Below are 17,357 nucleotides of genomic sequence, written 5' to 3'. Positions count from 1 at the left end.
GTGTGTCTCTGCTGAGAGTCAGCCTGTTTACAACCATTAACATACCTCTGTAAATGAACCTTTTGTTGTATTGTGAGGAGAGCCCAGTTGTCTCCTGAAATCACACCTTACCTTCCCCCAACTGCTCTCCCCTTTTTAGTCTGTCGCTTTACAGTATGACCTGTGTCCTTCTTTATCACAAGAACTCATTGCAATTATAATTATTGACTTTCACTTTGGGTCTCTCAGACGCACTCCCACTGGTTTAGTGCCTGATTCACATTTGGGTTCAGGAAACTTGTTTCTCATCTATATTTACATTAACATTACATGCAAATAAATAGCTATTTTCTGTTTATAATATCAAATAAATGTCAGTCACCCAAAATTGTGTCATTAGTGTTACTGTTACACAAAACTGTTTAATTTTGAAATAACTCACTGACCCTTTGACATTTTTCATGGTTAAAGTGGTTATTAGAGGAAGTGCAGTGGACAAAGGCATGTGGAAAGTCAGATTTCTTCCCTTTTTTTAATGCATGAAGCTTTTAATTCCTTCATTGATGTTGCTGAACTCACAGCCGCACAGGTGAAAGGCTGAACATAAAAATTGATTAACCTGATTAGTTCAATGATTTCAATATGCCTGAAGGCAAGAGGTCTCACACATGGCAGCCATTTACTCAAAATATAGATATTTTTCCTCCAAGTTATCACTGATTCACTGGTGTTGATCCTCTCAGTGTTCACACTAGTAACACCAATGATATTCCTGTATAAATGTTACTTTTGTTATATTGCGTCACTGGTTTTACCATCAACACTGTGATTTTATTAATGTTTTTTTCTAGCAATATTTTGTTTGCAAATTGGTGATTAATGATTGTTGATATTTTAGAGTTAACACTTTTTGTTTGAATATTTCTCAGTTTTGTTGATTTGACAGAGAACATTTGTGGTGCAAATTCAACAAATTCATACAATGTCATTTAAACATGCAATTTTATTAAGAAACATAATTAATCAAATATTTTTTCTTGGTTTTATCATTCCACTACTTTGCCTTTAACGGAATATTCAGTTTGTAATAAGAAAAAACTTTTTAGAAATATTTAATGTCGGTTACATTATATATGACACTAATGAGAAATAAACGGCACATGAATATTTGATAAAATAAATAAAAAGTGTAGAAATACATTAAGCTCAACTTGTTTTGGATTCAACAAGTTGAGAGTTTAGTTAGTGCAGTTTTAGGTAATAACACATGAATTTCAGAAAATGTGTGTCACCCAGATTCCACCATTTGTGTAGAATGGTCCATAAATGTGTGGAAAAAAATCAGTGTATTACAGGGGTAGATGGTATAAACTCTATAGTATGATTTCGGCATATGGTTTGAATTTTGACTACATTTTTGTACTATGCTGACCAGTAGAGCCCTCACAATGCTTGACCAAAACAAGCATCAACCAGACAATGAGCTGAAAACGATCATTTGCAAATTTCGTTGAACAACAGTGGTTACAAGGGCCAGTAATACTTGATATACTTTAGAAAACTTTTTGTATTTTTTTAATTTATTATTCCAATTTTGCACATTAAATGTTCTAAAAATACCTCTGTACTGTGTGAAATATGTCCTTGTAATAACAAGAATGCAGTAATAGCTGCCATGCAGTTTCCCAGCCAGTGTTTTCCTCCATTTTTATTGAAATTTTAATAAAAACAAATATACTGTGATATAAACTGTTCTCACTCATGCCTCAGATAATACCATGATATAAATTTTAGGCCATACCACCCAGCCATTCTATATAATACATATCAATGCTTGTGTAAATTGTGGCAAAACCAGTGACAGCATTAAAATTGATAATTAAGTTCCACAGAACAGCAGAGAAAACAGGCCAAGTGACACTGACAACATAATATTGCAAAGTACAGCATGCTGGACAGGAAGACAGTAAACACAGTCCAACCAAGATGAAAAGGCAGGGTAGGTCACCTGTTTGGCCTGAGCTGTGAAGTATCACCACATTGTATAACCACTGTGTTAACCATTAACCAGTATGAACAAAACAAGACATAGCAAGTCATAAGGCAACCCGATTCAAGAGACCACATGAAGAGAGGTGTGACGCATTCTTACCTGGTGTCTGGATCATTTCTACTGGTTCATGTTTCCAGTCTTTGAGCCAACTTACTTTAACACATCCCAACCCTCTCTGTAGTGCCCTGAAAGCACAGAGTTAAAACTGATATTGATCTCCTCTTTTCCTGCTATGGTAGAGAGTTCCTTTGATTGTTCCTTTCTAGCTAAACTGCATTGTATCCTTCATTGGGTTTAATAAGCAGGTTTTTGATATATCAACATGTGTCACAGTGTGAGACTTGGAGAGGCCACAGGATTTCACACACTGGCTCTGTGTTACTGTGCTTGTAAAAAAAATTCTGCTTTTGTTTGCCAGTCCTCCATAACTCAGACAGAATTATTACACAGTACTGCACTCTAAATCGGTGTTAACTGCAGTGACTAACCCAGATAATTCAGGGCATACTAGCTGGTTGGAGCTTATGTAAACAAAAATACTGTTACCTAAGTAGTTTCTTGTAGACACTCTTGTTGTTAAATATTCCATATTTTCCTAATCCCCACCTTGAGATGCAGCAGTCTGGTGCTTTTCTGTTGGTCTGGATCCACTGCACATCTTGAGGAAATACATACACACTCCTGCACAGGGCAAAACAAACCACCTCCACTGGATACCACAAATATTAAGCTGAGCGTCACATGATTACACCCTGACGTCTACAGAACATTTTTATAAACAATATAATAGTGTCAGTAACCTGTTAATGCTGCTGGCAAGCAGTGCAGAATTATATGAAATGGCACAACAAAGTTATTCAAATGAACTTATCTACTGCAGTACAACCATAATGTTCCAAAGCCCTGCCCTCAAAAGAAGTAACAAAACGTCTCAATTCTGTAATATTAGTTATGTAGTTTAGAGAACTTATAAGAAAGGTGAGCTGACATTTCCTCCACTGATATTATATGTAGAATAATGGGGGACAAGTATAGTGTGTTATAATTAAAGCTATTGTAATCGTGATTAAACCACAAACATAATTTAAATTTAGAATAATGAAGTTCCAGAAAAGGCCACAGAAGTTGACAACTGAATATTTACCTTTGTACTGGAAGACAAAGAGTTAACACAGTCAAAATAAGCAGAAAAAGGTCAGGGATAACCTGTTTGACCAGTGCAGTACAATGCATTTTATCCCCACGTTATATAACTGTTTGTCCACAGCCACACCTCAGCATTTATCACAGAATGACTGTGTGTCAGGAACAGTGCCAGCAGGTCAAGTCATTAACTGCTTTAATGATACATAGGGCAAAATTGTCTGATAATCCTGTTCAAAACACCACCTGAAGGGAGAAGTGGGACCTCCTTAACGGGTACCTGGACCACTTCTACTGGCTCCTCTTTCAAGTCTTGGAGCCAAATACAAACCTCTCAGAGATAAAACCATCATGAGAAATGAGCTGCTGATGAGAAGATGAATATCAGAGTGATACTTTCTAAACTGCATTTTAGTTTTCACTGGCCTAAATCCTGCTATACAAACTGCGATATATTACACATATGTAGGTATGTGTCTTGGAGAGGGCACAACGATTCACACACTGGATCTGTGTTACTGCACTAGTCCTTTTTGGCAAAGGTCTGCTTCATTTGCTTGGATTAAAATTTCTGCTTTTATTTGCAGGATGTTACACTTTACGCTCTGTTACACTGTCTGCTACTTTAAACCAGTGTTTCGCAAATACTCCTCAGTACTTTATTAGTACTCAGGCGGCTCGTTTAAGAAAAAAATGTCAGTCCTGCATAATTCCTGAAATAATTAAACTATAATAAATTCAACAAAAATGTAAATGTAAGTTTAATTAAACCACATTTTATATTCGGTATTCCTCTTTGCAATGCAATCATTAACTGCTGAAAAATGTCAACTGTCATAAAACCAGGAAGCCAGTTATGGTATTGAATGACAGACCAAAAAATTGAGAAAATGTATTTGTGGTTGAAGCGTAGCAATACTACAGCTGAGGCTGAAAAAGCTGAAACTGAGGCAACTACAAGAGGTCACTTAGTTGAGTGCAACAGATGGTGAAGCACCTACTGCAACGTTACCACAACTGGAGATATTAAATGTTCTGTCAACCAAAAATGAAAGTTCCATCCTCATCTACTCACCCTCACACCGACTGAGGGTTGGGTTTAGTTTTTTTAGTCCACAAAACACTGCTGAATCTCCCAAACAGTGGAAGTGAATGACCTCCACATACGTTGTCCTGAGCTGGAACAAGATTTCAAACTGAAGCAGTTGTCAATCACTTGCGGCTGCTAGCAGCGATTAAGACGAGTGAGAATTCAGCTTTCAAGGGTTGTATAAAACAAAGCAACCAGTCAAGTTACAGTTTATATCCATATCTGTACAGACCCATAAAATGTACGTAATGAAGACTGAACATTTTGATATGGAACCTACCACGATATTGACCTGAGATTTTGAAGGAATTTAATAAAAGAAATTAAGTGTATTTTTGATGAAAGTTATCACTATACATGTGTGATTCTAGTGAATAATTTCCAGTGAGAAACATGCCGTTTTTACAGAGGAGTGCAGAGGACTGAGGAAGAAGCATTACACGTCACAGTAAATAAATGCCATCACCTTGATTTTATCCTTTTAAATATGTGTGTAATTTCATTATAATTTGCATGTGAATTCTTGAGTTGTCGCCAAAAATGAGAAAAATAGGCAGATCGGTCCAGTAGTGTACGAGAAGACAATTCAGTGCATACCAGCTGCTTTGAGCACCTATAAATAAAAGTATTTTCAAGTCAAATCTATTAGAAACTGACTGTACTTGAAAATTCCATACCTTCCCAATCCCCACCTTCAGATACAGCAATCAACCAACAAGCAAAGTCTTCGTATAAAAAAAATAGAATTTAATGTGCAAGTCCTTGACTTCATTTTGACACCCTTGAAAAATTATTATACATGAGAGTTCTGCAGCCCGACCTATAAACTTATCTTTGACTGCATAATCGCATGAGAATAAAATTACCCACTGTGTTCAGAGGCCACCCTGAACACCCTTTGGAACAGTCCACTCTTGCTGAGTCAGCACAATAGTCTTGATTGACAAAAGAGAAGCAGTCTAGCAGCATTAACTGGAATCAAGCACATTTAGCATAGTCAATTTTAAACACCTGTACCCACACAGCACAGTGATATTTTCTTCTTTTTTAAAAAAAACAAAAGGCACGCCGGCCACATTAAATGATTTATCGTTGATGATCCAAATTCTGAATCAGTCTATACAAAAATATATATACAGTATCTGTGCAGTGAACAGGCTCACTGAGAAATACAACATTGCACAATAAAACTACCCAAGTGTTCAACATCCAGACATGTTTTCCACAATAGAGGCCAAATATTTCTGGGACAAACTTTTTTTTTTTGGACATGCCATTAAAGAATAAAAAAAAAGTCCTGCTACAAGATAATACCAACAACACCCTGTTGGTTAACCTACTTCCTCGAGGCAGGTTTGTGGACGGTTCTGTCAGAGAACATTTGAACCCAGGTGAGCAGAAGGCACTTAACTAAGGATGCAGCTGCTGGCCCGGCAGTGGATCCCAGGCACTGCAGGCCTGGTCCTCACCAGCTCATGACACAGCAACGCAGTCCCACTTGTGTCCACTCACTCTCGAAGGTAATGCTCCCGTCTGTGCTGGGTCCACCTGACTCTGGTTCAGTTCACACTGGTTCACTGTCCAGTGTAGAAGGATGTGGCAGTGTGCGTTTCTCAGACTCACTGGATTCTCTTTGCCTGAGAGGATCTGTAGGTGATTCAGAGGCAAATGTGGGCTCAGTCTGTGTGGACGGTGCCGTCGCTGCTGGCCGCACTGTCTGAACTGGCAAATGTGATGATACAGGCTCATCTGGTGATGTTGTGGGCACTAACTCGGCAGATGTCGTGTGAGAGACCTGCACAGGCTGTGAACAATGTGTATGTTCCTGGGGTTGTGAGGAGGGTGGTGACGTGTGTGTTGGCAGCTGCTGAGTGCACGGCTCGTTTTGTCTCTGTGGCCCGAGATGCGTGGACTGGGCCTGTGTTTTTGCAAGCTGCTCTGCAGTAGAGTAATAAGGCAGGAATGGCCTCTCAGACGCACAGGTCCGCATGGCCAGGTACGTGTGCATCAGCAGGTGGGGGAAGCGGGAGGTGAAGTAGGAGACAAAGTCATCAGGGATAGAGCCCAGAGTCTCCTGCACCTCAGCAGGCAACTCTCGGTAATGATGTTTCTGTAGAAGGAAGGGAAAATGTTAAATCTTACAGTAGAAAACTTTTTTTTATTGAATATTTATACAATTACTGGATCTTTTGACAACATACAAACTTTTTAACTTTTATATACTTTATACTGCTATATACTTTTTTCTCTTTTTTGTTTACATATGCTACTTTGTATCTATTTGTATTTGTATTTGATAAGTTGAGCATTGAGGAAAATGCACTTTTTTTTTACAGACCAAAACAAACATTGTGAATTACTTTTGGAACATTTGGCACATTTCAATTGGTTTGGAACCTTTTTTATTTCGACAGCTTGGTCAATATAATCTGAATTCGTCATATCTAATACATTCTCAGCATGATTTTACTAGGAAATAAGATATGCCATTTGTGTTATACCTGACATACATGCATACATATTTTATAACAAAAAATGAGAATGTATTCCTACCTTGTTTCTCATGGCACGCAGCAGGTCTCTGACTGACCCTCCCTTATAGGAGCGAAATTTTCGCAGATCTGTCAAAGAAAGGGAGAAAGATCAGTGCAGTTCTCAGAGTTGAGAACAAAACAACATCTGGAGCCAGATGTATAAACAGAGTGTACACTGTAAAACCAGTATTTCCCACACATAGACTTTACTTGGGCAGGCCACCCAGGTAACAGCCAACCAAGTAGATTTGGTGACGCATTTAGCATTTTCATTTTTTTTAATCCATCGATCCACAATAAAGTAACTTGGTCTAGCAGATGCTCTCCCCCTCCCTGATCTGTTCGCTCTGCTGCTGCCTCACAATCTTATTTTTTTTGTAAAATCTGACTAAAATAAATTAATTTAAAGATGCACTACTTTGGCTTTGTTTAACGTAGCTGTAAATGGAAATACTCAAGAAAGTGCAAGTGCCTCAAAAATGTACTTGCACAGTACTTCAATAAATACTCTTATCTACATTCTACGACTGGTAATTCTAATTTTTGAGTTTCATTTTTACTGCAAGTGTGTATCAGCTCAACATATCAGTTATCCGTGTCCTTGATTAATCATAATTGGTATCAGTTTCAATTGGTATCCAAGTTGCATCAGCTGACACCTGATATAGAGGTCTGAGCATTATAAATAGCCACAGCTGTGTGTAATAGCCTTCTCTAATAAGGAGCTCTGGTGCTGCTGGAGAATCTCACTGCTGCTACATGATCAGTTAAACTGCCCTTCTTCGTCATTCTTCTCATCGACAGGTTAAATGAGTGGTAGTATCAATATGCAAACGGATGTCTGAAGGCGTTACTTCATCTATTCATGGTAGAGAGGAGTAGAAATGAAGCTTTTACATGTGCATCCAGTTTCACAATGACAGAATATGCAATTTATAAAACAGAATCAGGCGTACACATCGCTTTATAAATCTGGGTAAATAAATGTTGATGCATGTTTCTGTCTTTGTCAGTCACCAGACTCCAGGGGGCAGATGCATGGCAATGATTAGATTCAAGACTGAAACTGCACTAACAGTCAAAAAAGTATGGCAAGTATAAAATAATTAGCTAGTTTGCTATATAAAAGGTATTTTAAACACAAGTATACTTTTATACTAGGCTGTTGTTATATCTTATGTAGTGTACCCACATAATAATCTACCATTAGTCATTTCCCATAAGGAGAAAAAAAAATCCTGGTCAATTTATAACTACATTGATTCCATCTGCTTTAGTGGTCGATCAAAGACTAAAGAGAACCAATCAAGGTTGCGCAACTCAGTGGGTAACAATGCTGACGGGAAGTGGAAGGTTTACTTAACCACCCACTGCATTATTTTGTGGTGACAGGATACAGTATTCAGTGCAACTATGTCAGTGTACATTATGCACATGCAAGCATTTCTCCAACTCAATCTTAAGTGAAATACTACCTGAGTCAGCTGGTGGACTGCTATACTAACAACTTAAAAAACAAGGAGAGTTTTTTCCAACACGGGCCTCCAGGAGCTTGTATCTGACATGAAACTTAAACCGGTCCAATACCTGTCTGCAGCGGCACTGTGATGTGCTCTCTCCAGTCACCCTTGACAACAGCCCTCCCTCCTCTCTCCAGCTGTCTCACGATTGGTCCGTCCAGCGGTTCCTTTTCTATTCTGTCGCTCACATCCTGCAGGAAACCACAAAACATTTCCGTGAATTTCAACTAATATGCCAGGCAGCCCGCAGTCATTCAGAACATTAATATACACAGAAAACACTCACACTAATTGACACAAACCAAATTAATGAACAAACACTTCTTGTAGAAGTGAATGGGCCCCATTAGTGTGAAAGAGGGTGCAAGCACAGTTCCAATCTATAAAACCATAATGTACATTACTGAAGTTCTGAAGGTTCATATGTGACTGTAAAGACTGACTGAAGATGGCGTTTTCATACATCCTACAAACATCTGGAGTAAAGAATCAACATTTTATACAGTCCAATAAAAACAGCCCGGCATTTCTGGCAAAATCACATTAAAATACCCTGCATGTGCACACATTTGCCTGTATTTGCTTGAATTCATGAATACGTGTTTTAAATAATAAACGGAACATGCATGAGGATTTATACAATTTCAAAGATACTGAGCAGTTTAAAGGGATAGTTCATCCAAAAGTAAAAATTCAGTCATTACCACCCTCGTGCCAATTGAAGGTGAAGTTTAGTTTTTAATCATAGTCCACAAAACGCTGCTGGAGTTTCACTGGAAAACAGCATTGCAGAATCTCCCAAACAATTTAAGTGAATGGCGACCAGTCTTAAAATGTGAAAAAACAACCCAAAACACTACGTTTTTAGCCAAAATCTTCATTGCAGATCCTTAGCCATATTCACATGCGCATGCGCACCGTCTGCACTAAGAATCCAAGCTATGTGTGTGTGTGGTGTGATGGTGTGTGCACACAAGTAAATGACATGTTGGGGCTTTAAGAGACTTGGATTACACCAGATTCGAAAACTGATCTCCATTCATTTCAATTGTTTGGGAGATTCTGCAACTGTGTTTTCCTGTGAAATTCCAGCAGTGTTTTGTGGGCTAAAAAACTAACCTGACCTTCAATTGGCATTAGGGTGAGTAGATAATGACTGAATTTTCATTTTTGGGTGAACTATGACTGTAATTGTTTCATTCTTTTTAACAACTTGGCTGGTTGGGCATGTAAGTTGCTGGATTTCTTAGACAACATGGCATTTTACTCGCACTGGGCAAGCAGGCACTCCTTATTGTTGAGCCCTGCTGAGTGTGTGTGCACAGACCAGAAGCAAAGCACAACTGTCATCTGTTCTGCACTAAGATGTGGTTTGAGTAAGCAGAGGTTTAAACCACATCTGGAGCTGCCAAGAAAAGGTGATCTTTACAATCGGCAGTGAATCTGTCACAGAAGTTAAAAAAAAAAGCTGACCTGAAAGAACTGCAGCTCCTTCTCCAGGCTCCAGAAGAAAGGGTGTTTGAGAACGCTCTCAGCTGAAGGCCTCCTGTGTGGCTCCATGCTCAACATCTGCTCTATGAGATCTCTGGCTACAATGTCCCCTGATAAATGACACAAACATGCTGCTTTTGACTGGTGTGCTCACATGGTATGATCACACAGCATATATTGTTAAAAAAAACAAACAGTTTTTTACTTTGCAAAACTGTAAATGATTGAATAAAACATCATGTGATCTCAGGAAACAAAAGCAAAAGTTATGTCCTCACCATGTTTGTCAGTTTGCAGATGGTCGAGGCTGTATGTGCCCAGTAAGATGTTTGCTTGTCTCTGCAGAGATTTGCCGAAAGGGTGACTTCCCTGAGACACCACGTAGTAGAAAACACAACCAGCTGAGAAGATATCAACAGCGCAGGTCTACACGAGAAAGAAAGGATGAGGAGGTTAGAGTGTGGCACACAATTAAACAGACACTTACCACAAACACTATGTGTATACAGTAGCGCTAGGCCAAACTGAAGATTGTTGACAGTCACTGACCACTGAGCCCTCTACCATTATAACACTGATTACAAAAAGTATGATTTTGTGTTTCTGCTGGGAATTTTAACAAATTACAACACAATAATAATGAAAAAGCACCCTGCTGCTTCTCTGCCACTGACTCACCGGGTTGTCTTTGCAGTCCTCACTGAGAACCTCAGGGGCGATCCAGCCCTCAGTACCCGGCACCCCAGACCTTCTACTGAAACTGTGGCGGCCCACTGCCAGCTTTTTACACAAGCCAAAGTCTGAGATCATGGCCCGGACCCGACCGTGAGCATTGGGCATGGACACCAGGATGTTGTGGGGTTTCAGGTCTCTGTGGACTGAAGGAAAAGCATGACCATGAGATAAACAACTGTCAGTTACTTAAGTGGTGTAGATATTATCATTGTCAGTTTTATTTTACCAAACAATAAGAGGGTGAAAGTGATTTTGTGTTCAATGTTGGATACCTATGTTAAGAGAGTGAAGATGGGCCAGTCCTGACATGGTCTGCTGAAGAAGCATAACTGGCTCCAGTCCATGACGGTTAAAATCCTTCTTCTCCACATACTACAAAGATGAAAGACTGCAGTCAATGTAGTTCAGTAATTGTAAGGGAGTGTCTCATTTTCACATAGTTTGAAGATGCGTAAAGCACCAGATTAATTTAAGGATGGCAAGTTCTTTCTTGTGTGTTTTGTGCGCTGTGAAAAATGCCATTATGACAGAGAATCCTGGTTATTTCCTCCAGTTATTTCTGAAGATGGTACACTTATACTTACAATGTAACTGCATGCCATTAGCGAAATATTTGACAACACACAATTAGCTCCAAAAAGCTGCTCAAGTGATCTATTAAGCCATTCATTACCTCCTGAAGAGAGGCAGCACACAGCTCGATGGCGATGTACTGGAACTGACGGTCCCTCTCAGTGCAGAAGTAGCGGATGACATTTGGGTGCTCGTCTGACTCTCTCAGGAGCTGGACTTCCCGGTCTGCAAAGCTGAAGCACTCTGGGAGGATTCTCTTCACTGCCACTGGACGGTTGTCAAACTGACCCCTTGTGGAGAAACAATGGAAATACAACCAGGCTGTGTTAGGCTTTCTCAAAACAGGCTTGAATTTCTCTCTCTCTTTCTTTCCCTCCCATTTTTGGGATTGGAAATAGTTTGATCCTCTCCCTCCCTCTGTGGATTTTTCAGATATTTTACTTGAAATATATGGCATCCCTTTAGTGAGTTTGGGATTAATTGGCTAAAGATTTCTCTTTCTATCCTTTGTATGGTTCAAAGATGTAAAAACATGCAGCATGTTTCAGCTCTGGTCTTCATCAGGGTCATCCTGAAACACATTAAAAATCACACTTAATGAGGATGTGAAGCAGACAAAATAAACTTTTTAAAAAAAAATATATATATAGCTGTACAGATAATCAAATCAAATCTCAAAGAGTTTATTTCCAGGAGGCAGTTTTTCCAAGAGTTCCTAAATATAATTATGAGATTTTATTTTTTGTGATGCATCTTGTTACTCTTTCTACTCTGTATAACACAATAGCATTGCATAAAAGTCTGTAAATGATTTAAGTACGCCACATTGAACAGACACATTTACGATTAAAGTCTTTCATGTACAAACTTGGCACCATCTCTTGGTTGCAGTTCTTCAGTTTATGGACCAAATAGGGTATCACTCATGCCCATAATTGGATACTCTCCTTGCCTCTCTGCTAGTCTGGAACAATAATTCGCCTGAAGCTACACAACACAACTTAACACATTTCCAAATGTGCCCTATTTGCTAATATGTGTACATGTAATAATACTGTATGTTGTACTTTTCTTTTTTTTAAATCTTTTTTCTGTTTTAAGCTCTATTTAAGTGTGATGAAGACCACAGCTGAAACATGCTGCTCTAAAATAAAGTTGTTCCACGTACTACAGTGTTGTTGGAGTTTTACCTCTTTGAGTTCTTTTTCCCTTCTCCCTGCACCTTGTAAGTAGAGGAAATTATACCAGAAAAGTCCTACCTGCTTCTTCAGTCTCTTTTATATATCTTAAAGTGATCTCTCCCTCGCTGCAACACACACATTCACTTTTTACGGTCTATTGCCCTCAGTGTTTTAATCTGTCAATATGATGGACGGCCTTTAGATTTACCCATCAGTCTCGATTAATGACAGAAACTAATTGGTTCACATGACCTCTGAATACAATGTTGTCATACTTCTTCAGTATTTTACAAATTGTTACCTGGTTGCTCAGACTTACTTGTACACAATGGTGCCCTCAGCACCGTGACCCAAGACCTCTTTGGGACGGAAAGTTATGTTTCCCACTCTGACAATATTGGAGTCCTCCTCTGATAAAACAAACACACAGTTGCAGACAGTGAAAACTGGGAACAGAGAGTGTGTGAATTAATTTCACTTCCTCAATCCTTACCTCCATCTTCGTGCTCGTTGGCAGAGCTTCCCAGCTCAGACAGGGACAGGTTAGAGTGGTTGGAGGCGCGGGGGGTGACGTTGGGGCTGCTGTGGTCTGAGCATTCAGAGCGAGTGCGGGCCACCTCCAGAAAGTCGCTGTCTGGGACCAAGCCCAGGGCCACTTCTGCAGGGGGGAATGGGGGCTGCTGTCTTTGGAGCAGCCCCAACCTCTCCTCCATCTGTCTCTGGAACTCTTGGTGCTGCAGCTGCTGCTGCTTGTGAACGCTCTGTAGTGACAGAAGAGTGTGTGTCGTTTTATTAACCCAACACTATAAAACTAAAGAGTGTTTTCAGCACTTTAACACAGTGCTAAACATAAATAAAACAGAATGTAGTGGTTTGCAACAATTTTTCAACCTATATTCAACTGAATACATTACACAGACCGTATGTGATATATCACCTCAATGTATATATATACACACATGAACAATATAATTAATCATCTTGAACATTAAATATCTTGTCTTTGTAACTGAATACAAGTTAAAATGATCAGAAAAATCTTGTGCATGCATTCTGTTTTTATTTATTTTTCACACAACATGCCAACTTCTTTGGAAGTGGTTTTTGTGCTGAGATTTTCTGCCATTAGTAGGTAGTTGCAGGCACCCACCAGTCCACTAGGTGGTGGTGTTTGACTTACTTTGGGGTAGGTAATCACAAAGGCCACCCAGCCGGCCAAGAGGAAAGTGGAGAAGATGATGGTGGCCATGTCTTTGAGCATAGTGTCCACAGGGGCCTCAGGACGCACGGGGCGACCACTGGTTCCCGGTTCTTGAATCGATGTTTCAGGCAGAGGAGAATTGGGGGCGTCATCCATACCACTATCATTCACCTTCTACGGGATTGTGAGAAGAAGAGTGAGAAAATCCACACAGATGTTTTGATACTTGAAAAATGTGCTGAACAATAATTCTCATGAGTCACACACCTCCTCCACTTTCTTGTCAGTGGTAGGTGGGATGACATTGCCTTGATTGCGAGGAAAGCTGTCAGGAAACTTCTCCAGGATCTTGGTGTGCGCTTCAGGGGGCGTCTCATGATGACCTGAAATGCAGAAAAAATTTAATCATCATTATCATCAGAATCCTGGCCATTCACCAAAACCAAACACTGATTTCAGTCGTGACACTTATTTATAGTTTTCTGTTGAAATGACAAAGAAACACTGTATAATTAATTAAACTTATACTCATATAATTATCTCCGCCAGGCATAAGTACATACAAATCTATCAACTGGGCTGCAGCTACTGTCTGCAACTAATCTCGCATACTACCAGTGTCACATATTAATATGTTTTGTGCACATTAATGACTTGATGCTAAATTACCTCTCATGGTTTCCATGATTCACAATTTATGAAAAGCTCTGAAAAACCTATTTTACTGACTGCTCTGTTTTATACCTACGGCTGATCTCTCTCTCCTCTTAACTATCAGGTAGGAGCTGCAAGTCATCAACACCTGCTAGGTTAAAAACAAGGCTTACCTAGGACTAACAAGGCTTAAAAACTGACATCCATAGAAAAGTTTTGTCTCATTTTAAACCTGCAGATCTGCATCTGCAGTATCTACAGATTGATTTCATACCCAACATACTATGATCAACTACATTTAGGCATAATACGAGATAAATAAATAAAAAGGGAAGCAACTTCAGTGTTGTGGAGGTGGTTTGGTTACAAAAGATACCCTAAAATATTGTGATATTATATAAGGGCCATATCACCCGCCTCCCCTGCTTATTTGTTGCAATTAAATTCAGATAGTGTGGGCCATCTAATCAGTTTTATGCCAAAACATTAACCTCCTGAACATACAGTCTCTGACTTTTGAATGCGCAAAAGAATAACGTTTAAATTGAGAAGTTTGGACTTATCATCCTATTTATTATTTCCTTTTAAGTTTATACAGTTAGGTGAAACCAGAATGCCCAGTTCTACTCTATGCATCTTAAAGGAAGCCGAGACTATATTACACAAAAACAGCATTTAAAAAGTTTGTATAACTGTAGATAAGAATACTGATACTAAACAAAAAACTTTATTCAAAACTTTGCAAATCTTGGCTGGTTGCATCTGGCAGTTGTGGTGGCAATTCAGCGGATGCTTTAGCATTTGTTTCCTGGAAGAGATGTGCACTCTACTGAGTGAACTCTTCTAGTTAATTTTACCATCCAGCAGAGGGCAGCCTTAGTACAACAGTCACAGTGGACCATTCAAGGCCCTGGACTTCATATTGTGGTGAACAGTACTGAGAGTACCCTGGCACATGAAGGGTTAGTGAAACTATGACTTCTTCCTTTTAGATGGTGCCCCCCCCCCCCCCTCACTGTGCAAGGAAATGGCACATTAATCAGAGAGTGGGTACTTTTAGATATTATATTGTGATTTATGTACTGATGTCGTACCTATGAGGAGCAGGTAGTTCCTCATGAAGTTGATACGATTTCGTTCCCGGAGCGCAGCATTGAACTTGACACTGGTGCTGGGTGTGATGACACACTCCTTGTCCTCTTCAGTCTCCTGGCTGTCAGGACCCTCCAACATGGGAAAGGTGCTGCCACGAGGCTGTGCAGGCACACACAAGAAAGACACAAAGAAAGGATGAACTTCCTGTCAGGATTACACAAGAAAAAATCTTAGCCATGCCAATGAGGCAAAGTGACTTGAGCTGGGGCAAGCTAAGACACAGCTGGAACAGGATGTACTCATGCCAACTCACTGGCATACCTGGTGCTCAAATACACCCATCTTTTCTTTTTCTTTAAATGGAAACTCTTTGGTACGTGTGTGTAAATATGCTCAAATGGATAAAACTCAAAAGAGGAAAAAGAAACCACAAAATAAGAAGATAAAGTGCGGTGAAAGCTTGACTTGCATATATTTTAAATGGTAAATGTACGTGTTTTATGTTAATCTCTTAGTGATAAGGATTGTGTTTTGCCTAAATGATGATATTCATGTAACTGTCACTCACCACCACAGTGACTCCATCATGCACCAGGGAGGGAGAGGCATACAGGCTGGTGGAGTATTTACCCACATACAAAGTGGCCCTGAAAAAAGAGGAAAGCACAACAGGACAACAGCCTGCTTACTTTAACAAGTACAGTACACTGTTGTTCACATTTCATGCTGAACAGAAGTGTGACATACAATCCGGAGAACACGTCTGGTTTGTATGTTCTATTACAGCTTCAAAATGGAGAACTTTCAAGGTCTCCATCATCTCTGTAAATAGGTGAAACTTTCAGAGAACCAACCACTGAAAGTTCTGCTTGTTTTTTCCAGCAGAAGCAGGTGTGAACAGAATATATAAAAATAAAAACAACACTGCAGAGTGAAACCAGAGCTGAAACCAGGCCTGTTGGTACCCACTTTGTAGTTATTACATGTCTAGACTCTATCCCAACATTAAGCAATCTCACATCTTACAAAACTAAATCTTGATTTCACCCTTTCAGTAATTTAGGCCCCTGTGATTAATAGCAGAAGGTTCCAACATGTTTAAAGGAGTGTTTGGCCCATCTTTGTTCTTGGGATGGTATCATAGAGCAAGACAAAGTTCAAAACCCTGATCCTGAAACACTTTATAATAACCATCATTAACAAATGTTGATAGTTAATTAAATTTCAGTTAATAGTTATTTCACTGTTAACAAACAATGAAATTATAATTAATAGTTACGCTATAATTTGTTATTGTATCATTAGTTAAGTGTAAAATAAAGTAATTGCTTTAGAAATTATAAAGTCTAATTATAACATAGCTAAAAACAGACAATCACAGTTACATTACAATTAAATTAACAAACTAAAAGGCTTACTGTTGCACATATTGTTATAATGCTGTTATAATGCTAAACAAATATACTATGTTAAATATTTGTTGATCATTACTAAATGATTTGTAAACATTTAAGAAATCATTACACAGGAAGAAGGATCAGATGTTTGTACAACTTTAATGGTAAATAATTAGTTTGTGATCCGCCTATTAACATTATTACGATGTCTATTATAAAGTTGCAACTGATAAGGATAACACGGTACGTAGTTACCTAGTAACTTTCAAACGTTTTGCTACATACACAAGTAACATACTTATTTTAGAGTTTACCCAGTCATGGCACATTTATTAATGCTAACTTGACTGCAGAACACTGCATGTGCAAAAATGATGCTAGAGGAGAGCCTACAGTCACCGAGCTACTGTATTTGTCGAGTTGGGAGTGAGAATGTGTTGTGAGTAAACATTATCCAGATGGTTATTGGAAAGTTGGAATTTATATTTATAATATTTGGTAAAAAGTTAGTACTCTGTAGTACATCTATAGACATTATTTGTATGGCCATTATTAAGTTGAAACTTATGTTTACATTACTTTATAATTGCTTAATTAATGTTTATAAAGCATATACAAACATTATCTGAGTGTTTAACAGTAAAAAAAATGCTTGATCAACTATCAGTTTTGTAGCTATTAATGATGTTATTATAAAGTGTTACCCCATCC

At 38.9% G+C, this 17,357-nt stretch overlaps 1 protein-coding gene across 1 annotated transcript in view; it reads right to left on the bottom strand.

The window, feature by feature from the left end:
- Positions 1–4,989: 4,989 nt before the first annotated feature.
- ern1 (endoplasmic reticulum to nucleus signaling 1) overlaps positions 4,990–17,357 on the bottom strand; it is a 28,695-nt gene continuing 16,327 nt past the window's right edge. The window contains exons 9-22 of the mRNA XM_084743536.1: positions 15,818–15,896; positions 15,249–15,408; positions 13,768–13,883; positions 13,480–13,674; positions 12,793–13,060; positions 12,619–12,709; positions 11,219–11,408; positions 10,818–10,917; positions 10,489–10,688; positions 10,089–10,236; positions 9,793–9,920; positions 8,387–8,510; positions 6,819–6,886; positions 4,990–6,375 (exon numbers count right to left, since the gene is read on the bottom strand). Coding sequence (XP_084599662.1) covers positions 5,830–6,375; positions 6,819–6,886; positions 8,387–8,510; positions 9,793–9,920; positions 10,089–10,236; positions 10,489–10,688; positions 10,818–10,917; positions 11,219–11,408; positions 12,619–12,709; positions 12,793–13,060; positions 13,480–13,674; positions 13,768–13,883; positions 15,249–15,408; positions 15,818–15,896 — 2,413 coding nt within the window. The 3' untranslated portion in view covers positions 4,990–5,829. The remainder of the gene's footprint in view (positions 6,376–6,818; positions 6,887–8,386; positions 8,511–9,792; positions 9,921–10,088; positions 10,237–10,488; positions 10,689–10,817; positions 10,918–11,218; positions 11,409–12,618; positions 12,710–12,792; positions 13,061–13,479; positions 13,675–13,767; positions 13,884–15,248; positions 15,409–15,817; positions 15,897–17,357) is intronic.

The sequence above is a fragment of the Lutjanus erythropterus genome, chromosome 19 (assembly GCF_056507025.1).
Source record: "Lutjanus erythropterus isolate fLutEry1 chromosome 19, fLutEry1.hap2, whole genome shotgun sequence".
NCBI classification, from domain to species: domain Eukaryota; kingdom Metazoa; phylum Chordata; class Actinopteri; order Lutjaniformes; family Lutjanidae; genus Lutjanus; species Lutjanus erythropterus.
The sequence above is the reverse complement of the archived record's forward strand: the minus strand, read 5'-3'. Positions and strand labels throughout refer to the sequence as shown.